We start from the raw sequence: 26,744 nt of genomic DNA, 5'->3' as shown, positions 1-26,744 counted from the left end.
CAGGTCCAGGAATCGAACCCCCGACGATCACTCGAGGCCGCGCTGTCCCCTACGCCACCACAGCACGCTCCATATTGCTTTCTTTCAGGACACAAACCTCCTTTCAACATTTTTAATTTCCAAAAGTTTACACAACCTTTTCCAGGAAAAAATCAACAAACTGATTTACTTAATGAAAGTTTCTCTACCCAGTTTATTATTGAGAAGGTGAAAAGTTTTAGCTTCTCCTGTGTCCTTTTTCCCTGGTTATTTGGGCCATGAGTCATTTTGACTTGGTGATTTGTGATGAAAAGTTTGGGTGCCCTGCTGATCCTCCGTCTGCAGCAGTTGTTCTCCATGTTGGTTTCAGCAAAGCGCTGCCGGCAGGACAACCCCCCCCCACAGGTCTTTTTTTTGGGGGGCGGGGGGGAATTTATTCTTCAGAATTCTGAAAAAAAAAAAATTTCTTATAAAAAATTAAGGAAAATTTTTCTGGTTAATTTAATTTCAATGATCCCCCCTCAGAATTATAATTTTAATTTAAAAAATGACGTCGTGAGTTTTTGTGTATGGCCCTATTGGTGCTCCATAGGTCGGTATTTTCTACAGTTTCTCTATGGGCAGCGCAGACGGTCATATTTAGGGTCATATTTAGGGGCATGAGCTGCGGCCTCGGGCTGCCAGATGCTGAGGAGCTGCGGCGCTACTTCCTGCGGCGGTCCGGGGAAGAGGAAGAGGAGAGCCGGAGGAAGAGGAGAGCCGGAGGAAGAAGCCCCCCTCCAGGATTATTGCGCTCAGCGTCGCTAGCTCGTCGGCTAACGGTCCGGACAGCAGCCATGAAGAGCCGCTGGAGCCAGTGAAAGTTCGCCGCCTCTCACTTCTGGACTCTAATGTACGTAAATGGGCCCAGAAGGAGGTTCTGGGAGGTTCTGGGAGGTTCTGGTGGGATGTCGGACCTCAGCGGAAACTTTTCCCTAAATTGTCTCCGAGAGGGAAGAGGGGCTAGCTGGTGGCGCTAGCAGCCGCTTTCTAACTGGGTTCGGGCTCCAATGGTTCTGGCTTGTTTTCCCCTGTCATAGCGACGGCTGCGCGGTTCGGGAAGTTCGGGTAACTGGGCCAGAACCCGCTGAAGAAGCCCGACCTGAAGAGACTCGGCTGGCGGAGGAGCGAAGATGAAGAAGCAGTTCAATCGGATGAAGCAGCTCGCTAATCAGACTGTTGGCAGGTTAGTGGAGAAGTTTAACTGGACAGAACCAGAACCGCTGCTCACTGGGTTTCTTTATTGCAACAGCTGCACACACAGGCCCGGGCTGGATCTGTCAGCTACTTTCAGTTTGAAATCAGAGAAACAGAAGTCACATGAGTCTAAATATAAAGTATAATCCGAGCGTTTCATGTGTTTTTGATTATGGCAGCAGAAACACAGCAGGGTGCGAAGACTTTGTAAAAGCCACAAGTACGAAAAAAAAAAACAGTTTAACGTGTGGAAAATAAAAATCAAACATCAGATAAATGTATCACATTGTAACGTGGGATCTAAAAGCCACAGATCTATAATAAAAACAAAAGATGTGGAAATCTGTCATTTAGGAGGAAATATCTAGAACCAGCATCTTTCTAACGTTCTTCAGTTTTTGCAGTTGTGAATAATCTGTTGCTGCTTTTATTCACAAATGAACAATTATTAAATTATCCAACTCGGCAATAAATCTGCAATAAAGTTTTTATTGTTTATGCTTCAAAAATGAGTTAAAAAGAGCTGTGAAGTTTTCAGTTTGGATGAATGTTTATCTAATAATCAAACAGGAAGTTGCCCAAAGGAAAGGACTGAATGATTTGATTGGACTCAGAGAGTCTCGCTCACCATGTTCAGCAACCTATTGATTATTGATCGCTAGCTTCCTGAAACGCTAACAGTCCCTGAGGATCCAGGTTTGAGTTCAGCCGCAGTGATGCAGCAGCAGCAGGCGGTGCTGCAGCAGTAGTGCTGGTAAACAGTCTGACGGATGCTCACTCACTTTTTATTCATAAATTTGGTGAATTTTCGGCTTCAGATGAAGGAGAAAACAGGATCTGATACGTCTCCATGTTCCAACTCAAACTTTATTTAAAGGGCCGGCGTCATGTAAAATCAACCTTTTGATCTTTCAGCTATTAAACAGATAAATCTAGCCCCGCCTTCAAGGCGCAGCTTTTTCACCCACTCAGCTCCTTCAGACTAGCCAACAGCAATTAGCAAACAGCTCATTATAGGAGCTGCTGCTCAGAGCAATGCTGGGTTAATAGAGGAGCCATGTTGGGACGACTTTCTGGAGGCGGAGCTTCAGAAAGAGCAGGAGTTCTTAAAGAGACAGAGGCCCAATTTCAACACATTAAATCAGGAAGTTAAATTTATTTCAAGTAATATGTGCAGCATTATAACAGCTGAAGGCGTCATAGTTACTGGCACCATGTGCCTGGAAAACACACAGCGCCGCCCCGTTAAGAGAATAGAAATGTCCTTATCGGCCCTCTGTGGAAACGTTGAGGTGAGACGAGGAGACGGGATCGGCTCCAACACCAAGCTGCACATCTGGAGATGTCACCGTTTGGTTTTTACAGCAGCAGCAGAGAAAATGCAGAAGCAGACGCCTGTTTTCCTTCTGCTGCGTCGGCACCAGAGGGGTTAAACTGCCGGGTTCAGGCGGTGTCTGCAGCGTCCGTCAGGCTGCGTGTCTCTGCAGCTCGGCGGCCTTCCCCGCCGCCCGGAGTTCCTGTGATTGTGCGAAGGCAGAACAGCGCGTCCAGAGCGCGGCGGCACAGGAAGTCTCTCCTCTGTCTTCTACAAACAGGAAGCTGACTCTGTTTTCTGGAGAGAACGACGCCAGCAGAGCAGGCAGCACATGATTCAGGTCAGCAAACATCTTTTATTTCTTCATGAAAGCTGCTCTGATTTACTGCGTTTGACCTCTGAACCCATCCTGGTGAGGCAGTGGGGTCAGAGGAGAAGATCAGACGCTGCAGCCTGGAGGATAACAAACGTAAAATCAGCCGAGTGAAAACCTCCACAGGACGTTTAAGGGCCACACGCATATCCAAAATAAACAGTAATTCAAGAGAATTATGAACAGTCCCTTGTTGCCATGGCTGCGCTCAGTCAAGGTTTGGATTAGACCAGCAGGGGGCGGCGCTGCACAGACTGGCCCATCAGTTGATGAGAAACCAAGAAACGATGTTTGTGTTGGTTGTTTGTTCCTGAGGGAACGGCTCAGATCCTCGGTTGATTTGTTGGATTTTATGACATCACTGAGGTGAAGTCGTTACCAGAACCGGGTCGATGTTTACGGATGGTTCTGATGGCCTCACTTATATTTGATAGTCCAGTGGTGAACCTGAGGTTCCCCTTGACCTCTGACCCCTGTCCTCTGCTCTGGGAGGGGCTGGGGTCAGAGGTCAGGCGGATGCAGGCCTCATCATGTTGCTTTCACTGAGGATGTTTCACCCTGGTTGACCTCAGGAAAGTAACTTTGGTTTCTGTGGCATCATTTAGTTTGACATGAAGAAATATTCTGAACATTAATAAGGCTGGAAAACTACAGAACGTCCAACTACCAGAGCTGGGAAAGACTAAAACCAGGTTTATCTGATGAAAACCAAATGTCTTTGTTTTTAATAAGAGTTGGTAACTGGAAACAGCAACACCTGAGAGACTTTAGATGAAACTGAAGGAAGCAGAAACGTTCTCTGCATCGCAAGAAAAATGAGACATAAAACTTTTAATTACAACAAAATTAGTTAAATTGAAACATGTTTTATATTTCGTTTTAGTGAGAAGTGACAGAACGTGTCAGAACCAGCCCTGTTCTTACACCTTGTCTCTCGTGGGTTTGGGCGGGCCGCTGGTACCGGCCTCCAGTGAGACACGTCAGGAGAGAGGCGGGGCCAGTCCCAGGTGGCGGCTGCCGCTCTGAGCTCCGTTCATCCTGCGGCTCCGTCCATCTGGACCGGGGCCCGCTGCCGCCTCTGATCGGACGCCCACAGTCTGTCCATTTTGCTCATGGCTTCAGCTTTCGCTTCCTGTATACTTTCATCATGAATCGCCATGGTTACCGTTCAGCTGAGGGCGCAGGACGCCGCGTTGACTTTGCTGCTGCGGTGCGGCGTGTTGGGTCGGCCATGTTGGTTCTGATCAGCTGACTCAGCTGGTTCGTCCCAGGAAACAAACGGCTGATGATCCTCTGAGGTTCCAGACGTCTGCATCACATCCAGTGTCTGGAGAACACCGACTGGACCGGGCTCAGAGAAATGGAACCAGAACCTGACCGTAAACGGAAACATTACGGGGTTTTTACGCGTTTTGTAGAGAAATCTGGTAATTTATGCTAATTTCTTCACTTTATAGCTTAAACATGCATTAATACCAGATGAAATGTTTAATGGTTCATTTCAGAACCACATTTTGTTCAAACTATTTATCTCAACAAAATAAACATTTTCAATTCAAAAATCCTTTAGTTGGTTTTAAATGTTCGATTAAAGAGACAAATAAGCTCAATAGTCCAATCAGATTGTTTAGAAACAGAATCGGCCTCCATCGCTGCTGTTAGCAATGTAGCTTTAGCATCAGGCCTACAGGCGGAGAAGAAAGGATGAAACCAGGAAGAACCTTCATATGTCAAATAAAGAATAGATTAATTAATCGTTAGTGGATGTCTGTGCATCAGGTTTATGGGCGTACCAGAAACAAAATCCACATGTTTCATTACTTTTGTCTGCGTTAAAACCTTTGTAATTATCAAAATGAGTGCAGTTAATTAAGCCTGGTGCTAATTAATACTCACACATGTTGGCGGGTTCCTACAGCAGCCTGATCGTTTCTCTTTTCTCCTAGAATAAATCAGGTTTAGTCTAAATAAACGTGTTTCTGGTGAACCTGGAGTCGTTCCTCACTCAGCCAGTTCCCTCCTCATTCTTTCACTGAACCTAATCTTCATGACCTCTTCCACCTCAGCTCTTAGTTTGCTATTAATAGGCTCAGATCTGCATGGCTGTTTGGCCGCTGCGGCCATGACACCTCGAGTCTCTGAAGGCAAGACCAGAAACACAACGTCTGTCTTCTTCTCTTGTTTTACAATTTGTATTTATCACTAAGCTTTCATAGATAACACAACATAACTATTATGAAGCTGGACGGTATTTAGGAAACGTGTTGAAGAGGATTATGTTTCTGATCAGAGGATTGATTATGTTTCTGATCAGAGGATTGATTATGTTTCTGATCAGAGGATTGATTATGTTTCTGATCAGAGGATTGATGATGTTTCTGATCAGAGGATTGATGATGTTCCTGATCAGAGGATTGATTATGTTTCTGATCAGAGGATTGATTATGTTTCTGATCAGAGGATTGATTATGTTCCTGATCAGAGGATTGATGATGTTTCTGATCAGAGGATTGATTATGTTTCTGATCAGAGGATTGATTATGTTTCTGATCAGAGGATTGATTATGTTCCTGATCAGAGGATTGATGATGTTTCTGATCAGAGGATTGATTATGTTCCTGATCAGAGGATTGATTATGTTCCTGATCAGAGGATTGATGATGTTCCTGTTTCCCTTCGCTGTCTTTTCTCCCCACAGAGCAGAGAAGACAGAAGTCCTCAGCGATGACCTCCTGCAGGTAAATCATTACCTCCCAACAGGGTACACCTGTTAACGTCTCACTGGAGTCAACAAGCAGCCGTCTGATTGGCTGGAAGCAGCTCCACTCCATCTACTGTCTGTTCCAGCCTAAGAGCCTGGAAGAGTTTCCTGCACCGTCACTCTGGGAATTAAATCTGTCCACTCAGCTGGTTTGTTTTTCTACTGCAGACAGGAAGTGATGTCATATTTAAATGTTTTCAAAGTGAAATCAGGTTTGCTGTTTTCACTCTGAGCTAACGCTGCTCAGTACGTCGATCTCAGCAGCAGGTGACAAACTGAAGGCAGCCAAGACGCTGAACCAGAACGTCCTTCAACATATTCACTAAGGTCCTAAAGCTTCATTAAAGAATAATAATAATAATAATAATAAAACGTGTTAAAATGAATAATCTCACTAGTTAATGTTTCTAGAAGGTTTCGGTTTCATTAAGAAAAAAATCGACTCAAAGAGACACCAAGTTTAAATCAACTCATCAACCATCGCTGTGTTCAGGGAACCAACGATTAATAATCCAGAAATAAACTTGATATCGTAACGGACTGAATGTTTTGTTTTTAACGTAATCTTTGCTCGTCTTGCGGGGCGCAGACGGTTGCCATGGTAACAGGTGTGTTTAAACTACAAAGAGAGAGAGTAAAAAGGTAGGAGTGGTTTTGAGTTGATCACCTGTTCGGGTTATTTTACCTTTGTTTACCTTTGCTGTGGCTCATTACAGCCGCTCTAGTTTCTAAATGTTGGACTAATTACCTCATTCCTTTGTGAGTTTACATCATTCACAACAAACATCACATAAAACAAATAGATTTAATACAATTTTAACAAACAAATGGCTTCTACTGCAATAATTATGTGAAATTAAATGAATTATATCCCAGCTTCAGAAGATTTTCCTTTACCTTTCCAGAGCTCTTTGGTTCCTCCTGTCAGTCTGTAGCTTCTCATATTGAGGTCAAAGGTCAGATCTACCATAACTGACTGACACCTGCTGGCCTCAGGTTTTCAACCAGTTTGTGACAGAGAAACCAGTGACCTCCTCCCAGTGTCAGAGTCACTGAGGAAGAAACTGCATCAGGTTTTCTATCAGTTTTATATTTCTGCTGTAACTGATGGATATAAAATAAATCAATAGCTTAATTTACAGTTTTTGTGTCGGATCTCAGCTGCTGCCGAGAGAAAAAATAGATCTTGGTTTCAGGAAGTTTGGGCTCCACTGAGCTAATGGGTCAGCACCGGTCCTGACCAGAACTCCCTGGATCCCTTTAACCTGCTGATTGTGGCATTCTGCATGACCAGGTTCTGGAAGTTCTGGTGGGTCGTTCTGCTGAGGTTCTCTGGAGCACAGAGCCCTAGACCCGGTTCTGTGAGCCCTAGACCCGGTTCTGTGAGATGTTTGGGCCTACTTGGTGAAGTCGGACATAAACCTGGATGTTTTTCTAACGTTGGTATTTTTACTGAATTTCCTAAATCTGGATCCTTAAGATTCTTTCTGGTTGCAGCTGTGAAGAAACGGGGAATCAGAATTTCATGCCTCCTAAACCCGTTGTGGTAAATCGGGCCGATGGTTGGTTTCCTAATAAGAAACGGCTTTTGAAACTCAACTTCCTGTTTAATGTAATAAAGACATTAAAGCCTCACAGTGAACTGGATATTTCCTGTGGAGACATAACGACTCACTTCCTGCATTTCTGCAATAATCCAGGATTCAGGATTATTCTTCAGATTCTTTTGCAATCAAAGTTTCTGATTTTGTGGAGCTAATTATTAAATATTTCTTCCTCATTAAAATCCATCTAAAATCTATGAATTGAAGAAAAAGATGAGAAAACAAACTTCCATAACTTTTGGTAGTTGCTGTTTGGATCTCGATGATAATTTATGGAACCAGAAACTGGTCCTGACTGGAAGTGAGAGCTGAGTCACATCTGTCAGTCCAGGACTCGTCTGGACTCGTCTTCTAGTCGGTCAGTAAACTCTGGTCGTATCTTTGGGATTCTCTGACCTGTGACATCATGAGACCGACCAGAGATCGACGTCTTCACACTGCAGGAGGAAGAGCACACACCGGTGTGTGTGTGTGTGTGTGTGTGTGTGTGTGTGTGTGTGTGTGTGTTGGCGCTGCTTGGAGCCCAGCTGCTCTGGGAATGCCGGGTCGCTGCTGGGGTCAGGAATGACGTGGGACGGGGAGCAGAAGATTCCTGACTTCAGGACATTTTTTGGGTTTCCTTGTGTTGAGGAAGACTATTACTAAGTTAGCTTAATTTGGAAAAAGCTTGGCTCTCTTCCTTATGGTCCCAGATACCGGGCTCTTCCGGCAGGGCGGCGTGTGGCAATCAGGAACGACGATGCGTGATGACGTCACAGAATTACAAAGTTTAATCTCACAACAAGCAACGTATGAGTTAACAAGAAAACCGCAGAGTTACAGAGACATACATTCTTTACCTGAGACAAAAGAATTAAAAGACAAAGGGACAAAGACAGAGAAAGAAAAGGCAAAGACATGTCTTTGGAGAAGGCTGATGCCAAAACGGCAGAAATATACCAGCAATCTGATTTATTATTACTGTGCACGAACTTTTATAGTGAAGGTGTTTCCTAACTTTTTAATGTATTCAATTGAGGTGTAGCTCTGTATGACCAATCAGACGCTACCTTGGACGCCAATAAAACTTAGAACTTCCCCTAATTTCACGCCAGAGATCAAAGGCCATTTGCTCTCTGGTAGAACAATGGAGCAAGCAGCTGCATCCTGGTCTCCTGGGCTCTAAGGCCATTTGGGCAAATAAAAGCATAAAACAAGACTTCACAGATACCTGTGAAATTCGGAGTGTCTCCTTCACAAAGTTAACTCAGTGATTTAATTTAAGAAAAGATTATCTTCACAAACCTAATTCTGGTCTACTGCATTCAGCATCTCAAAAGATTTGAATCTTTGCCTTATCACATAAATCCTGAACAGTTTTCTAATACTAAACAACACATTTTCATTGAAACAATTTCCATTTGGTTCAGATATTATCATAGACAGTACAATTTTCAAATACATTCAGCATTCACTATTCTAAACTTAGATAATACACTTTGGTTAAAAACTTGCTATTAATACTTAGAACATGTCTTAGAAATTAAATGTTAATGATCTCAACATTCTATGTTGCATTTTAGTTTAACCCATGCCAGATGTGATTAAAAGACCTTTGATGTTCTGTGAACCCAACAGAGTTCTGTTTCACAGGCAATACTAATTTTATGGCCTCCTGACCTCTGATAACACAGCAGGAGGAACCTCACAGAGAAATCACAGATTTGACCTACTTCTAAATATTTACCGATAGAATAGTTTTAGTTTCAAATCCTTTACACAAGCCTGTTTAAAATTAAGAAATTTGTTCAAAATCAGACTGTTCATTATAACCTTTACATCTGGGGTAAGATTAGCTGTATTAAGCACTAAAAATAATAATTTTCCGTAACACTTGCCGTTTGTCTGCAGCTCCTGGCCAGAAGTGAAACTGATTTAACCTCATCAGACAGTGACAGTTGGTCTCATGTTGACTGTGAGACGCCTGGCAGGACGGAGACACGCCCCCCCCCCACAGGGCCACAGCCGGGGCCCGCCGGGCCGCCCTGAGTGGCTCTGGGTGGTGAGGTGGTCCCGGTCATGTTTTAGGGTTTTCCTTCTCCTGACCTGGTGAATGAATCAGTTTTCAAATCTCTAAAAATTAAAACCAGGTGTAATTTCCATTCTGCTTTAGAATGACTCCCTACAGGTAGTTTCTCTCTGAGATGAGACAAACGTTTGAAGGGACTCGGTGTAAAAGTTGTGAATATTTCAGGCGTTCATTCAGTCTCTGTTGCTGACAGATTGAGCGGCGCATGGAGTTGGTCCGCATTGTTTCCCACAACACGCACAAGAAGATGGTGTCATGTCTGCAGGGTCACATCGGAGCAGAAGCAGAGAAGAGACATGTAAGTTCATCACCAGGCTTTGTCCATCCCTAAATGTCCGAGTTGTTTCTGCAGGGCTGGGCAGAATGCTCCATGATGTTCTGTTTCTGTCTCTGACCAGTCTGTCCCGCGCCTCTATACTGGAAACGGTCAGGTAAAAACCTCCTGAATCATCACATCTTCCTCTCCTTTCCATCTCGGTGTCTGTTTTCCACGCATGAAACTCTGGGAAGCAGAACTGGATCTTCATCTCCAGCTCTTCATCACTTCATCTTCCTCCTCTTGTCCTGCTCACTGGAAGCTGCTGAAGCCTCTTCCACTGGCTGCAGCTGTAGATCCTGAGCATTGCTGGTTTCCTCTGTAATGTGAGCTACTGTGTTGTTTCAGAAAAAACTTCCTCTCACCGCTCTGTCCCAGGCCATGGTGGAGGGAGGAACCCAGCTGGGGGAAGACTCGTTGATGGGGTGGGTCCGGTTTCGGCTGCCGTAGGTTCCAGGTGAGAAACCGTCACCTGGCCTGATCCTGTCTGTGTCCATAGGAAGATGATGGAGGTCTGCGGCGAGGTGGAGAACCGTCTGGCCACAGAGCTGATGCAGCACGAACTGCAGATGGAGAAGGAGGTTCTGGACCCGCTCAGCCAGCTGGCAGAGGTCCGACACGCCAACGGGTCTGGTTCTGGTCCATTATGATGGAGGAACCTGGGCTGACTTCCTCCTGGATGTGTGTTTCCGTTTTGAACTGCACTGTTTCTGTCCTGCTTGGTGATTTCAGGTAGAAATCCCAAACATCCTGAAGCAGAGGAAGCAGCTGGCCAAGTTGGTGCTGGACTACGATTCTGCCAGAGCCCGGTCCGTCTGCGTCTGTTTGGTTCTGGACGTTTCCAGGCCGTCCTCCGTGTTTCTAACGTTTGCTTTCCACTGCTGCTCTGGACTCAGGTGGTTGCAGGCGACCAAGTCGATAATCTCAGGAACAAACACTCAGGCGCTGACGGCCAAGGCGGACCTGCTGAAGGAGGAGGTGGACGAGGCCATGAACAAAGTGGAGCTCTGCAAGGTAACCCACGGCAACGCTCTGTTGTCACTGTGCAGCTTTATCGTCACCTCACAGAAGAAAGTGTGATTTCAGTGTGATTAACTCCTTCATTACTCCCTCATAACTCCTTCATAACTCCCTCATAACTCCTTCATAACTCCTTCATAACTCCCTCATAACTCCCTCATAACTCCCTCATAACTCCTTCATAACTCCTTCATAACTCCCTCATAACTCCTTCATAACTCCTTCATAACTCCCTCATAACTCCCTCATAACTCCTTCATAACTCCTTCATAACTCCCTCATAACTCCTTCATAACTCCCTCATAACTCCTTCATAACTCCCTCATAACTCCTTCATAACTCCATCATAACTCCCTCATAACTCCCTCATAACTCCTTCATAACTCCTTCATAACTCCTTCATAACTCCTTCATAACTCCCTCATAACTCCCTCATAACTCCTTCATAACTCCTTCATAACTCCTTCATAACTCCCTCATAACTCCTTCATAACTCCTTCATAACTCCTTCATAACTCCCTCATAACTCCTTCATAACTCCCTCATAACTCCTTCATAACTCCCTCATAACTCCTTCATAACTCCCTCATAACTCCCTCATAACTCCCTCATAACTCCTTCATAACTCCTTCATAACTCCTTCATAACTCCCTCATAACTCCTTCATAACTCCCTCATAACTCCCTCATAACTCCTTCATAACTCCTTCATAACTCCCTCATAACTCCTTCATAACTCCCTCATAACTCCTTCATAACTCCCTCATAACTCCCTCATAACTCCTTCATAACTCCCTCATAACTCCTTCATAACTCCCTCATAACTCCCTCATAACTCCTTCATAACTCCTTCATAACTCCTTCATAACTCCCTCATAACTCCTTCATAACTCCCTCATAACTCCTTCATAACTCCCTCATAACTCCTTCATAACTCCTTCATAACTCCCTCATAACTCCCTCATAACTCCTTCATAACTCCTTCATAACTCCTCCTTAACTCCTTCATAACTCCCTCATAACTCCTTCATAACTCCCTCATAACTCCCTCATAACTCCTTCATAACTCCTTCATAACTCCCTCATAACTCCTTCATAACTCCTTCATAACTCCCTCATAACTCCTTCATAACTCCCTCATAACTCCTTCATTACTCCCTCATAACTCCCTCATAACTCCTTCATAACTCCCTCATAACTCCTTCATAACTCCCTCATAACTCCTTCATAACTCCTTCATAACTCCTTCATAACTCCCTATAACTCCTTCATAACTCCCTCATAACTCCCTCCTTAACTCCTTCCTTAACTCCTTCATAACTCCCTCATAACTCCTTCATAACTCCCTCATAACTCCCTCATAACTCCTTCATAACTCCCTCATAACTCCTATAACTCCCTCATAACTCCTTCATAACTCCCAACTCCATAACTCCTTCATAACTCCCTCCTTCCATATAACTCCTTCATTACTCCCTCCTTCTATTTCATTACTCCCTCATAACTCCCTCATAACTCCTTCATAACTCCCTCATAACTCCTTCATAACTCCCTCATAACTCCTTCATAACTCCCTCATAACTCCTTCATAACTCCTTCATAACTCCTTCATAGCTCCCTCATAACTCCTTCATAACTCCCTCATAACTCCTTCATAACTCCCTCATAACTCCTTCATAACTCCCTCATAACTCCATCATAACTCCTTCATAACTCCTTCATAACTCCCTCATAACTCCTTCATAACTCCTTCATAACTCCCTCATAACTCCTTCATAACTCCCTCATAACTCCCTCATAACTCCTTCATAACTCCTTCATAACTCCCTCATAACTCCTTCATAACTCCCTCATAACTCCTTCATTACTCCCTCATAACTCCTTCATTACTCCCTCATAACTCCTTCATTACTCCCTCATAACTCCTTCATAACTCCTTCATAACTCCTTCATAACTCCCTCATAACTCCTTCATAACTCCCTCATAACTCCTTCATAACTCCTTCATAACTCCCTCATAACTCCTTCATAACTCCCTCATAACTCCTTCATAACTCCCTCATAACTCCTTCATAACTCCTTCATAACTCCCTCATAACTCCTTCATAACTCCCTCATAACTCCTTCATAACTCCCTCATAACTCCTTCATAACTCCCTCATAACTCCTTCATAACTCCTTCATAACTCCATCATAACTCCATCATAACTCCCTCATAACTCCATCATAACTCCATCATAACTCCTTCATAACTTTTTCATTACTCCCTCATAACTCCCTCATAACTCCTTCATAACTCCCTCATAACTCCTTCATAACTCCCTCATAACTCCTTCATAACTCCTTCATTACTCCCTCATAACTTTTTCATTACTCCCTCATAACTCCCTCATAACTCCTTCATAACTCCCTCATAACTCCTTCATAACTCCTTCATTACTCCCTCATAACTTTTTCATTACTCCCTCATAACTCCCTCATAACTCCTTCATAACTCCTTCATAACTCCTTCATTACTCCCTCATAACTTTTTCATTACTCCCTCATAACTCCCTCATAACTCCTTCATAACTCCCTCATAACTCCTTCATAACTCCCTCATAACTCCTTCATAACTCCCTCATAACTCCTTCATAACTCCTTCATAACTCCTTCATAACTCCTTCATAACTCCCTCATAACTCCTTCATAACTCCCTCATAACTCCTTCATAACTCCCTCATAACTCCTTCATAACTCCTTCATAACTCCCTCATAACTCCTTCATAACTCCCTCATAACTCCTTCATAACTCCCTCATAACTCCTTCATAACTCCCTCATAACTCCCTCATAACTCCTTCATAACTCCTTCATAGCTCCCTCATAACTCCTTCATAACTCCTTCATAACTCCCTCATAACTCCTTCATAACTCCCTCATAACTCCTTCATAACTCCTTCATAACTCCTTCATAACTCCCTCATAACTCCTTCATAACTCCCTCATAACTCCTTCATAACTCCCTCATAACTCCTTCATAACTCCCTCATAACTCCCTCATAACTCCTTCATAACTCCTTCATAGCTCCCTCATAACTCCTTCATAACTCCCTCATAACTCCTTCATAACTCCCTCATAACTCCTTCATAACTCCTTCATAACTCCTTCATAACTCCCTCATAACTCCCTCATAACTCCTTCATAACTCCTTCATAACTCCCTCATAACTCCTTCATAACTCCCTCATAACTCCTTCATTACTCCCTCATAACTCCTTCATTACTCCCTCATAACTCCTTCATTACTCCCTCATAACTCCCTCATAACTCCTTCATAACTCCCTCATAACTCCCTCATAACTCCTTCATAACTCCTTCATAACTCCCTCATAACTCCTTCATAACTCCTTCATAACTCCCTCATAACTCCTTCATAACTCCCTCATAACTCCATCATAACTCCCTCATAACTCCCTCATAACTCCTTCATAACTCCTTCATAACTCCTTCATAACTCCCTCATAACTCCTTCATTACTCCTTCATAACTCCCTCATAACTCCCTCATAACTCCTTCATAACTCCCTCATAACTCCTTCATAACTCCCTCATTACTCCCTCATAACTCCCTCATAACTCCTTCATTACTCCCTCATAACTTTTTCATTACTCCCTCATAACTCCCTCATAACTCCTTCATAACTCCCTCATAACTCCTTCATAACTCCCTCATAACTCCCTCATAACTCCTTCATTACTCCCTCATAACTCCCTCATAACTCCTTCATAACTTCCTCATAACTCCTTCATAACTTCCTCATAACTCCTTCATAACTTCCTCATAACTCCTTCATAACTCCTTCATAACTCCCTCTTGATGCTGCCTTGCTCAAAGGCTTCACTGCTGTGTTCCCAGTAAAACAAACTGGGAGGAGGGTTAACCGTTTCCAGAGCCGTGGTTTACAGCAACCTAGTTTGCTGTTTTTAAAATCGTAATTAACACATTTAGGGCTGCAAATAAGGATAATTTCAGTAAATATTATTGTATTATTATTCTGACATTCAGATTAAAGTCACATTCTGCAGATTTTTCATTTAATCTCTTCATCTTAATTTATGCAATGTTACCAAGACATTAAAGATGCAAATAAAGTCAGAAAATAAACACTTTCTTGCCTAAAAGTCACTAATTTTTTTATTCCTTTAGTGAAAGTTTAATCATCTGAAGTTAAAAACTTTCACACATGAAAAGTCCAACAGAAATGCAGAGTATGGATGATCTGGGGATTATTATTGATTACCTGATTAATTAAAGGCATAAATCTGAACCAGATGAGTTAGAAGAGATTTGATGTTTTATTTTACATGCTAAATTATTTTAGATTTTGTATAGTATGGCTTCATTACTGCTGTTCAGTAAAAGTCCTTTTTTAGTCTTTATTCTGCAGTAAATGATGAGTCGTTGCTGTAATGTGACTAACGGTTTGTGGAGCAGGACCAGCTGGCTGCAGACATGTACACCTCCTTCTGTAAAGAAGGCGACTACGCCCACTACTTCATCACGGTGAGTTCATGTCTGCACAGCCGCCAGGAGGCCCAGCAGCGCATCCATCCATGATGGTTGTTATTGTTCATCAGCTGATCCCTCCCTCCTCTTGCTCTGTGTGTGTGTGTGTGTGTGTGTGTGTGTGTGTGTGTGTGTGTGCAGCTCCTGGAGGCTCAGGCTGATTACCACAGGAAGTCTTTGTCTGTACTGGAGAGCGTTCTGCCGGCCATCCGGGCCCAGCAAGGTAGAACCTTGCAGGAATCACCAAACGGCTCAGCTGTCCACTTCCTGTTCACCACATTTAGTGAAACCAGAACCAGAGTCCGTCCTCTGAGTCGTGAAGATTTCATCTAGTTTTTATTTCTTTGCTCTGCAGCCTGGTTGCTTTCTGTTTGACCCGTTTTCTCTCTGGACCAAACATGTGGCCTTAACCAGCCTAGCATGAGGCCCTGACTCACAGCCTACACACACACACAAACACACCTGGTTTTTCTAGCCGCTCTCTCTGCTCTGTATCAACTCTGACATCTCTCTGCTGACTGGACGAAGAGTTTATGAGAGTTTTGGACGGTAAAATGCATCAACAATAACCTTTGACCCACAGTCCAATGCTCAAACGACTGCTAGACATTTTCCTTCTAAACTTAGTCCCACAGAGGCAGACGGAGAAACATTTCAAAAACATTTAAATGACCACAGGACACGTCAGGGGGAGGAGCTTAGCAGCTAACGCTAATGCTAGCTGTCCAGGTGAAGCTGAATATGGTAGAAGAGATTCAATGATCACCAAGTTTCATGTCAGGGGAGTTACCATGGCAACGGGAGCATTTGCTCAAAGCTGTAAATGAAGTGAAGTCACTAAAAATGACCCTGATGGAAGATCGCTTTTTAAAAAAATTTATATCCAAAGCATTTAAAACACAAACAGATTAAGAAGAGAAACAAATGAAACTTAAAACAAACAGATTCAGAACGTGAGCATGGAAAGATGCATTTCAGTTAAAGGTGTCACTTTAGACAGTATCTATAATGTGAAACCACTATGATCAAGCGATTATGGAGTTAAATAATCTGATGTTTGTTGTGTTTAAAATAGGTTTCTAACTGATTTTCTCATTTTGTGAAGGTTGAAGTTTATTCTTTCTGCTCCAGGATTTCTTCTGGCTCTTACATGAACTACAGTATTCTACTAAAGAAAGAAAAGACGTGATCTCCATTCCCTCTGCTGTTTCCTTTTCCGGCTCAGACTCCTGGACAGAGAAACCGGCGTTTGGAACGGCTCTGGACGATCACCTGAAGAGGAGCGGCAGAGAGATCGCCGTGCCGATGGAGGCCTGCGTCATGATGCTGCTGGAGACGGGCATGAAGGAGGAGGTGAGCCACTCAGCTGGAGGACAGGCTAGCATCCCTCTGCTAACATCCCTCCGTTAGCATCCCTCTGCTAGCATCCCTCCGTTAGCATCCCTCTGCTAACATCCCTCTGCTAGAATCCCTCTGTTAACATTCCTCTGCTAGCATCCCTCTGCTAGCATCCCTTTGCTAACATCCCTCTGCTCGCATCCCTCTGCTAACATCCCTCCGCTAGCATCCCTCCGTTAGCATCCCTCTGCTAACATTCCTCTGCTAGCATCCCTCTGCTAGCATCTCTTTGCTAACATCCCTCTGCTCGCATCCCTCTGCTAACATCCCTCCGCTAGCATCCCTCCGTTAGCATCCCTCTGCTAACATCCCTCTGCTAGCATCCCTCTGCTAACATCCCTCCGCTAGCATCCCTCTGTTAACATCCCTCCGCTAGCATCCCTCTACTAGCATCCCTCTGTTAACATCCCTCCGTTAGCATCCCTCTGCTAACATCCCTCTGTTAACATCCCTCTGCTAGCATCCCTCTGTTAACATCCCTCCGCTAGCATCCCTCTGTTAACATCCCTCCGCTAGCATCCCTCTACTAGCATCCCTCTGTTAACATCCCTCCGTTAGCATCCCTCTGCTAACATCCCTCTGCTAGCATCCCTCTGCTAACATCCCTCCGCTAGCATCCCTCCGTTAGCATCCCTCTGCTAACATCCCTCTGCTAGCATCCCTCTGCTAACATCCCTCCGCTAGCATCCCTCTGTTAACATCCCTCCGCTAGCATCCCTCTACTAGCATCCCTCTGTTAACATCCCTCCGTTAGCATCCCTCTGCTAACATCCCTCTGTTAACATCCCTCTGCTAGCATCCCTCTGCTAGCATCCCTCTGCTAACATCCCTCTGTTAACATCCCTCTGCTAGCATCCCTCTGTTAACATCCCTCCGCTAGCATCCCTCTGTTAACATCCCTCCGTTAGCATCCCTCTGCTAACATCCCTCTGTTAACATCCCTCTGCTAGCATCCCTCTGCTAGCATCCCTCTGCTAGCATTCCTCTGTTAACATCCCTCTGCTAGCATCCCTCTGCTAACATCCCTCTGTTAACATCCCTCTGCTAGCATCCCTCTGCTAACATCCCTCTGTTAACATCCCTCTGCTAGCATCCCTCTGTTAACATTCCTCTGCTAGCATCCCTCTGCTAACATCCTTCTGCTAACATCCCTCTGTTAACATCCCTCTGCTAGCATCCCTCTGCTAACATCCCTCTGCTAACATCCCTCTGTTAACATCCCTCTGCTAGCATCCCTCTGCTAGCATCCCTCTGCTAACATCCCTCTGCTAACATCCCTCTGTTAACATCCCTCTGCTAGCATCCCTCTGTTAACATCCCTCCGCTAGCATCCCTCTGTTAACATCCCTCCGCTAGCATCCCTCTGTTAACATCCCTCCGTTAGCATCCCTCTGCTAACATCCCTCTGCTAGCATCCCTCTGCTAACATCCCTCCGCTAGCATCCCTCCGTTAGCATCCCTCTGCTAACATCCCTCTGCTAGCATCCCTCTGCTAACATCCCTCCGCTAGCATCCCTCTGTTAACATCCCTCCGCTAGCATCCCTCTACTAGCATCCCTCTGTTAACATCCCTCCGTTAGCATCCCTCTGCTAACATCCCTCTGTTAACATCCCTCTGCTAGCATCCCTCTGCTAGCATCCCTCTGCTAGCATCCCTCTGCTAACATCCCTCTGTTAACATCCCTCCGCTAGCATCCCTCTGTTAACATCCCTCCGTTAGCATCCCTCTGCTAACATCCCTCTGTTAACATCCCTCTGCTAGCATCCCTCTGCTAGCATCCCTCTGCTAACATCCCTCTGCTAACATTCCTCTGTTAACATCCCTCTGCTAGCATCCCTCTGCTAACATCCCTCTGTTAACATCCCTCTGCTAGCATCCCTCTGCTAACATCCCTCTGTTAACATCCCTCTGCTAGCATCCCTCTGCTAGCATCCCTCTGCTAACATCCCTCTGCTAACATCCCTCTGTTAACATCCCTCTGCTAGCATCCCTCTGCTAACATCCCTCTGCTAACATCCCTCTGCTAGCATCCCTCTGCTAGCATCCCTCTGCTAGCATCCCTCTGCTAACATCCCTCTGCTAGCATCCCTCTGTTAACATCCCTCTGTTAACATCCCTCTGCTAACATCCCTCTGCTAACATCCCTCTGCTAACATCCCTCTGCTAACATCCCTCTGCTAGCATCCCTCTGCTAGCATCCCTCTGCTAACATCCCTCTGCTAGCATCCCTCTGCTAGCAGCAGCAGAGAGCAGCTTTGACTGGTGAACAGGAGGAGATGAATGCAGCATTTCTTCCATCAGTCTTAGAAAACAATGGCCTGATCTCTAAGCTGCTGTCAGTAAATGGCAGCTTTCAGACAGAAGAAGGGTGAAGCCGTGCTGCGTCTGTCCTGGCCGCTGTGCCACCGTGACAGCAGGCCGTGTGTTTGGCTTCCTGCTGTGCAGCAGTAGATCCATTTTACTAATCAGATCTGGAGGCTGTGTTCAGAGTCGGACTGGCTTCTGCACACGTCTGTTCCTGCAGTTTCTCTGTGTTTCAACTCGTATTTCTGCATGTTTCTATGTTCCAGGGTCTGTTCAGGATCGCAGCTGGAGCCTCCAAGCTGAAGAAGCTGAAGGCGGCGCTGGACTGCTCCACCTCCCAGTTGGAGGAGTTCTACTCGGACCCCCACGCTGTCGCCGGTACGGTCCAACCCGCTCACAGCGGGTCGCTGCAGTGGCCGCCCAAAGTATTCACACCCTAGAACTTTTTTACCTTTATTCAGTCAGACTCGGGTCAGAAAACGGCGTTGACCAGATTGAAATGTTGAATGGTGGAAAGCTAACTCTGCCTCACCAGGCAGGGTGGTGGCAGCATCATGCTGTGGGAAGATGGCTGGAGCTACATCAGGAATATCCTGTTGGAAAAACTGTCAGATTCTGCAGAAGAGCTGGGACTGGAGTTCAAACATTCCTCCTCAACATCAAAGGATTTAATTAAAACCTGTTTTACATTAGTTATAAATGAGTTTGTTCAATCATACATAAATCCATTCACTGAAAAATTCATTCAAAACTTGATAAGCCCAGGAATAGGTGTGTCATTAAGAATGCTAAAAGCATTAGCATTTCAAAACATGTCAAAAGCTTAATAAAAATGAATATTGGCAGTTATGAGTACGAGGCAGACGGCGCCCCCCGGTGGTCACATAGAGCAGGCATGGTGAGGTAACAAATGTCCAGTTGTTTTCTGCTTAGTTTTTCTCCAGCCGGTTGAACTGAAGCCGTTGTGCAGTGGATTGTTTCTGTGTTTTTAATCAGGCGCTCTGAAGTCGTACCTGCGGGAGCTCCCTGACCCTCTGATGACCTCCCAGCTTTACGACGAGTGGATCCAGGCCTCCAGGCAAGGCGCCCAGCTCCCTGCAGCAGACACGCAGGATCTGTGTCCAGCCTGAAGCTAACGGCTCCCTCTGTGTTCCTCTGGTTCCAGTGTTTCAGACCCAGATAAACGGCTGCAGGCGCTCTGGCTCGTCTGTGATAAACTACCAAAGAACAACAGGAACAACCTGAGGTCGGTCGGCTCAGCCTTCCTTTAGCGCTGCCTTTCAGGTTTCAGCGTTTGTCTCTCGTCTCCCTGCAGGTACCTGGTGAAGTTTTTAGCCAGACTGGCTCAGGACAGCGAGACGAACAAAATGACACCGAGCAACATGGCCATCGTTCTGGGACCCAACCTGCTGTGGGCCAAGACTGAGGGGTAGGAGGCGGAGCAGGCGCTCGCTCATCGGCTCGTCATGTCTGGGTCTCATCTCTGCTCTCGTCTCGCCGGCCTGCAGGAGCCTGGCGGAGATGGCGGCAGCGACCTCGGTGCATGTGGTGGCCATCATAGAGCCCATCATCCAGCACGCCGACTGGTTCTTCCCTGAGGGTAGGTTCTGGCCGGGTCGGGGCCTTTGGGCCAGCCGTGGTTCTGGCCCTTCATCACTCTGGAACAGGAAGTGGAGCTTTAGAACTTCCTGTTCCTAGCTGAAGGCTGGACATGATAGTAACGGTCTGCTTCCTGTCCAGACGTGGAGTTTAATGTTTCCGGGATGTTTGTGATGCCGCCGCCGGCAGCGTCCAATCACAGCAGCCCGCCTGACGCCGACTGCAGCACAGACAGGAAGAGGAGCAGCATGCTGGGAGCAGACGCTGACGCCGCGCGGAGAGACAAGTAATCACCCTAAGCTCCGCCCCCCAGGAAGCCCTTAGCTCCTCCTCCTCTGATCCACCTGTCAGGAGTTTATTCTGACTTCAGTTCTTCCTCTTAAAGGGCCGGTATCATAAAATCACATTTTGATCTTTCAGCATGTTTTCCCTGCAGTGTTGCTTTGATTCTTTCATGTTAGAGGAATCCTTTAGTCTCCATGGCAACCATTCAGCTGATAGAACATCTGGGTGGGCCTAGCCCCGCCTCCAAGCTTCAGCTCCTCCAGACTAGCAGGCAGCAATTAGCAACCACCTGAACTCATTATAGAGCAACGCGGGAAAAACGTTAAACTGTTACTAGAGGAGCCATGTTGGGACGACTTCCTGGAGGCGGAGCTTCAGGAAGAGCAGGAGTTCTTAAAGAGACAGAGACCCAATTTCATTTTCATATAAACAGCATTTTCTACCACCTGAAGGGGCCGTTGGGGTAAATCTGTGCTGTTTTGTCCTCCTGCCCCCCCCCCAGCTCTAACAAGCAGCCGGACCCCGCCCTCCGTAGAGGCAGTAGCACCTTAGCTAGAAAGCAGCACACCTCACCTGCCTTCCAGCCTCCCCTGCCCCCTGTGGAGGCCCCCATTCTGGGCCCTGGGGTCCCTCACGGCCCCCAGGCCCCCCAGGTTGATCCTCAGCCCCCGCCTCCATTGGGGGGGTCGGGGCTGGACGGCCCCCAGGTCAGCCTGGTCCAGGATCTGGTAGCTCTGGCAGCAGCACAGCAGCTGCTGGCCCAGAACACAGAGGAGCTCAGGTAAGAGCTGCTGCTGCAGCTGCATGGTTACTGCTGCAGCTGCATGGTTACTGCTGCAGCTGCATGGTTACTGCTGCAGCTGCATGGTTACTGCTGCAGCTGCATGGTTACTGCTGCAGTCAATCAAATTTTATTAGTAGCACATTTCAGCATCAAGGCATTTCAAAGAGCTTTACATCAAATCAAACACAGAAACACAATGCAACATAGAATCAATAATCAAAACACATCAAGTCAGATTCCATCAATAAATTTATAATTGATCACGTTTCTAATAAAACTCTAAACAAGTGGGTTTTTAGTTGAGATTTAAAGGAAGTCAGTGTTTCGGCTGTTTTACAGTTTTCTGGAAGTTTGTTCCAGATTTTTGGTGCATAGATGCTAAATGCTGCTTCTCCTCGTTTGGTTCTGGTTCTGGGGATGCAGAGCAGATCCAGAACCAGAACCTGAGAGTTCTGGAAGGTTGATACAACAGCAGCAGATCTTTAATGTTTTGTGGTGTTAAACCATTCAGTGATTTATAAACTAACAACAGTATTTTAAAGTCTATTCTTTGAGCTACAGGGAGCCAGTGGAGAGACTTTAAAACTGGTGTTATGTGCTCTATCTTCCTGGTTTTAGTCAGAACTCCAGCAGCAGCATTCTGGATCAGCTGCAGATGTTTTGCTGTTCAAACAATCGTCTGCAGATCTTTGTGAATTCTGGGTTTAAATGTTTAGTGATGTCATCAGTGTTCCTGTAATCCAGTGTTTCTCAATTCCGGTCCTCACCTCCCCCCAACCCCCCCTGCATGTTTTAGGTGTTTCCCTTCTGTCACACACCTGGATTGAATCTTTGGGTGATTACCAGCCTGCTGCAGCACTTGATGGTCATCCAATCATTTGAATCAGCTGCTCTGCAGTAGAGGTAGATCTAAGGAGGAGACCTGAGGACTGGAATTGAGAAGTTCTGCTGTAATCCAACACCTTACTGGATCCAGTCCAGTAATCAGATTACAGTCACTGTAATCTGATTACTATTCTGATGAGCGTTGAGTTTAAAGGAGACATGATGGATGAGCTGCAGATCAGCCTGGAATAGGAAACAGGAAACAGGAAACAGGAAACCTCCTGCTCCCTGGAGGCCGTCGCCCCCCAGTGGAGGACGGCGGCACAGCAGGATTACTATCATTAATATTCATATTTTAGCGTTGACTCTGATGTGAAATAATAATAATGAGTCACAGCTTCACACTGACCACCAGCAGAGAGCAGCTCTGTACTTTGACTAGGCCATTCTTTAAGGTGAGCCTCCAGCCCAGACTCAGGTTTTCCTCCAGGATTCTTCTGGGTTTAGCTCCGTTCATGAACTCTGACCTCCCTCCCACAGCATCATGCTGCCACCACCGTGTTTCACTGTGGCTGTGATGTGTTCAGGGAGAATCGTTTCTTTGTGTTGACTGATGAAGTTGAACAGCAGCAGCAGCTGATGCTCAGCCCGGGTTCTGACCCGCAGTGTCCAGAACCAGAACAAGATGCCTGCTGGTTTTGGACCAGAACCTCCTGCTGATGGACTTTGTTCTGGTTTCAGCCTGAAGCTGCGGGACTGCGCTGCAGCGGCGCCCACGCCGGTTCCTCCAAAGAACGGTTCTGGAGGCGGCGGGCCGTCTGGGACCGGATCCATGGGGCCCAGTCCGCACACGATGCGGCGAGGTGAGTCGGCGCCCGACGCTTCACTGCGGTTGCCTAGCAACAACCTGCTGGGGCAGCAGCAGCTTCAGGTTTTTTCACTCTGTGGAGTAAAACAGGAAACGTCTCCATCAACTATAAACACGGAACCGGGTCGGAACCGGGTCGGATATGAAGCATTTATTGTGACGGTTTTTAGTTTCAGTGACCTGGTGATGACATCACAACCTGTGCTCCTGTCCTCCAGGTACCAAGAAGCAGGCTCCGCCCCCTCCCAAGCCGTCCAACCCCACGCCCTCCTCCTGTGGCCCCGCCTCCCCGCCCTGTGCCGCGCCCCGCCGCCACTCCAACAACCAGACCCCCCTCCACGCCCCCAACCACCCGCCGCCGGCGCCGCCCGCTCCGGGCCCCCAGCCCTGGACCGACCCGCCCTACCCAGAACCAGAACCCTCCCCTCCGGGAACCCCGACCCCCCCGGACTCCCCTCCCCCTCCCCCCACCGCCGCCGCCGGCCAGGACGCCGTCCTGACCCCGACCCAGTCCGGGTTCGGGTCGCTCCCCCGGCCGCGCCCCGTCCCGAAGCCTCGGAACCGGCCCAGCATGCCGCCGCCGCCGCAGCCCCCCGCCCTGAGCGGCGACACCAACGGCGTCTGCAAGATGGCGGGTGGGTACCAGCTTAGGCCCGGTTCCGGTCCAACGCTGCCGGGTCCAGGTTCTAACGCTGTTCTTGATGCTTCCACAGGATAGAGCAGCAGTAGTGAGGTTGGTAGATTCTGGTTCTGGTTCTGTCCAACATGTCCAGAACCACTGGGTCGGCTTAAACCGGACCTCCAACCGGGCCGCTTCTGAACATCCATCATTATGAAACCAGATCCGGAAAGGGATTTATTTCAGGGCAGCGAATCGTTCAGTATCGACCCAATGAGCCTCGGGCCGGGCCGGGCCGACCCAGAGAGTATTCCAGAATTCTGAATTTAATCACGTTTGAGTCAAAACCCAAATGACCCGAATGCATTCCTCACTCAAAAATTAACTTAAACCCAGATGGACCAGAACCGCTGCTGGTTCTGATCCGACCGGATGTTTGGTTCACATACAGCTGACAGGAAACTGCCTGATTTCAGCCTTCAGAGACCAGCATCCATCCATCCATCCATCCATCCATCTGTCCATCCATCCATTCTAGTTCCCTCACTAGAACCCGGTTCCATCCATCCATCCGGATCCTCTGAACCCGGTTCTGTTCAGACGATCCTGGTTTCATGTGGATCAGAATCATTTTAATGAGACAGACTCAGAGCTTTAAGGATCTCCATTCCTCCACATCTTCCTCTGTCTGCCCCCTGCTGGTCGGCGGTCAGAGCAGCAGGAAGCAGCTCCTCATCGTCCGGTTCACTCAGGGACTCTCAGCTTCCAGCTGTCGGGTTCGGGACAAACTAGGTCAGAAATATGAAGACAAATGATGCAGGGTCCAATTTTACACCTTAAAACTTTGTAGTTTGATGTTTGGATAAAGTTATGTGCCCGGTCCAACCCAGATCTGAACATCGGAGATGTTTCATTGAAGCAACGTTCAAATTTCCAGAGTTTCTCTGATTGGTGGAGCTTCTTTAGAAATCTGGACTGTGGATGCTAACATTAGCATTAGCTGCTACATGTTAACTAACATTCAGATGCTGTTTTAGGCAGTTAGCCTATCAGCTTGTTAGCATAGCTTGAAAACAACAACAGCAGTATCTTCGGGCGTCCAATCAGATCGTTAGGAAACAGGAGCAGCTTCATGTTAGCCGATTTAGCTTTACTGTCTGACTGTCGGGTGGACAGGAAATCGCGGCTTCAGGCAGAATATTAATATGTAAAAATTGCTAAAAAATATTTAAACGAGTTCCAATCTATGTAATGAATCTAAATGAAAGCACCAAAGTCCCGGTTCTAGTTCAACTCGGTCTTTTTCCTTTTCCTTCCATTGATGTGTTTAATAGAAGTTGAGGCAGAGCTCTTCTTCTTCATCATCATCGTCAGTCACTCACCTGTTCCGTCTCATTTAGAGCCGCTGATGTCTTTGAAGAGACCCGGTCGGGCTTCCGTACCCGAGCTGACTGTGGACCAGCAGCTAGCGGCCGCCAACTCTTCCTCCTCCTCCTCTTCCTCCTGCGACCTGGACACTGAGAGCACCGCTCTATGAGGACCAGTCGATGACCTCTCGATGACCTCTCGATGACCTCCCGGGCCCGGTCCTCCACACCGCCTCTCGCCGCGTCCTGCTTCTCTCCAGCTCGTATCTGCATCTGAACTGATTCACGTGGAGCGACGCGTCACACTGCCCCCTACTGGCTGCTGTCATGTACTACACACACGTGTCTTTAAGCCAAAGTTCCTGTTAGAAGCAACGGACCAGCATCTGTGTAACATCGTTCTCTCTGTCTCACACACACACACACACACACACACACACACAGATTGCTAGGTGTGTTTCTACGCGGCTCTTTGTTCTGAATTATCTGGAGACAATCGGAGTCGGTGGAAATGACGGGACGAGTTTTCTTCCTGCTTTCTAGTTGAATCTGATCCAGATCAGGTGAAGAAGGTGACTGCTGGTTCTCAGTCATCAGTTTCTCCTCCGTGTTTGTATTTATTAGCTGGTTTAAGAACACACACACACACACACACTGCAGTTCAGCGCCAGCCATGCCTTACGGTTCTGTGTTTCCTGCGTTTCTGCCTTCAGGGACATGAGCCGCCATCCCTCACTAGAACCCGGTTCTGGTCAGAGTTTCTGCCTTTCCTCAGCGCCGTCTGGGTCAGAGTGAATGTAGAGTGGGTCGGTTCCGAGCGGCCGGTTTTGCACAGATGAACTGATGATGATGCTGCCTTCGTCCCCCTCTGAGCTGACAGGAAGCCTCAGCCATGACGCCGGGGGAGGTTCTGCCAGGCCCGGTCTCACTCAGTGTGTTTGGGTCAGACGGAACATGAGGGAAAGGCGTTGGACGCTCGGCTCTCCCTCCTGAACCTCGCTGCCTTATTTCCCAGAATCCTTCAGGCTCATTTATTGTAACTGCAGCATCTTGGAGCTCCGACGTTTATCATGTTTACTGAGCTGAAATATGAAAATCCTGTAATATTGAAGCTTCCCAAAGAAAATAAAGTACATGGAGATTAAACACGTTGTCCTGTCTGATCCGATGGCGTCTGCATGTTTCTGATCACAGCAATCAGGGAATCTTTTATTACCATAGAAATGTGGAAAAATAAAAACACTTATTAAATCAGGACTTATCTGAAATCAGTTACTGAAATAATCAACTAACCTAATCATTGATTAATAGAATAATGGAACCAAAACTGTTCAATATGAACATTTAATATAATAAAATCTTTACTCTGTTCTACCAGAACTAATGGAGGAAATGAAATCATTTCAATCTTTTATTGCATTTCTAACAGATAAAATCAAATGTTTAATGAAAAATCTGCATAATTTACCAATTTGG

General features: G+C 46.4%; 1 protein-coding gene across 3 annotated transcripts; it reads left to right on the top strand.

Moving 5' to 3' along the window:
* The first annotated feature begins 518 nt into the window (after positions 1–518).
* On the top strand, positions 519–26,436 carry arhgap17a (Rho GTPase activating protein 17a). 3 transcript variants are annotated; one of them, XM_044103103.1, is made up of 22 exons: positions 521–871; positions 1,059–1,204; positions 5,602–5,641; positions 9,530–9,634; positions 9,735–9,767; positions 10,001–10,077; positions 10,152–10,263; positions 10,385–10,461; positions 10,549–10,666; positions 15,147–15,215; positions 15,360–15,441; positions 16,444–16,571; positions 19,188–19,299; positions 19,918–19,999; positions 20,087–20,167; positions 20,237–20,350; positions 20,430–20,521; positions 20,662–20,806; positions 21,308–21,586; positions 23,156–23,277; positions 23,501–23,917; positions 25,302–26,436. In XM_044103103.1, exons 2-22 carry the CDS (start codon positions 1,152–1,154, stop codon positions 25,436–25,438), a joined length of 2,475 nt encoding a protein of 824 aa, XP_043959038.1. In that variant the 5' UTR covers positions 521–871; positions 1,059–1,151; the 3' UTR covers positions 25,439–26,436. The 3 variants fall into 3 exon arrangements, with proteins under 3 accessions (XP_043959039.1, XP_043959038.1, XP_043959040.1); XM_044103104.1 differs by lacking the exon at positions 9,735–9,767 and having other exon boundaries at positions 519–871; XM_044103105.1 differs by lacking the exon at positions 21,308–21,586 and having other exon boundaries at positions 526–871.
* Positions 26,437–26,744: the final 308 nt, after the last annotated feature.

Source organism: Gambusia affinis, linkage group LG20, assembly GCF_019740435.1.
Source record: "Gambusia affinis linkage group LG20, SWU_Gaff_1.0, whole genome shotgun sequence".
Classification (NCBI taxonomy): domain Eukaryota; kingdom Metazoa; phylum Chordata; class Actinopteri; order Cyprinodontiformes; family Poeciliidae; genus Gambusia; species Gambusia affinis.
The sequence above is the reverse complement of the archived record's forward strand: the minus strand, read 5'-3'. Positions and strand labels throughout refer to the sequence as shown.

Excerpts from the sequence above, each read along its gene's own strand:
- arhgap17a (XM_044103103.1), top strand. The coding sequence starts at position 1,152 with ATGAAGAAGCAGTTCAATCGGATGAAGCAGCTCGCTAATCAGACTGTT. Across the intron at positions 10,264-10,384 it reads CGCTCAGCCAGCTGGCAGAG|GTAGAAATCCCAAACATCCT; the intron begins GTCCGACACGCC and ends TGGTGATTTCAG. Across the intron at positions 23,918-25,301 it reads CGGCGTCTGCAAGATGGCGG|AGCCGCTGATGTCTTTGAAG; the intron begins GTGGGTACCAGC and ends CGTCTCATTTAG.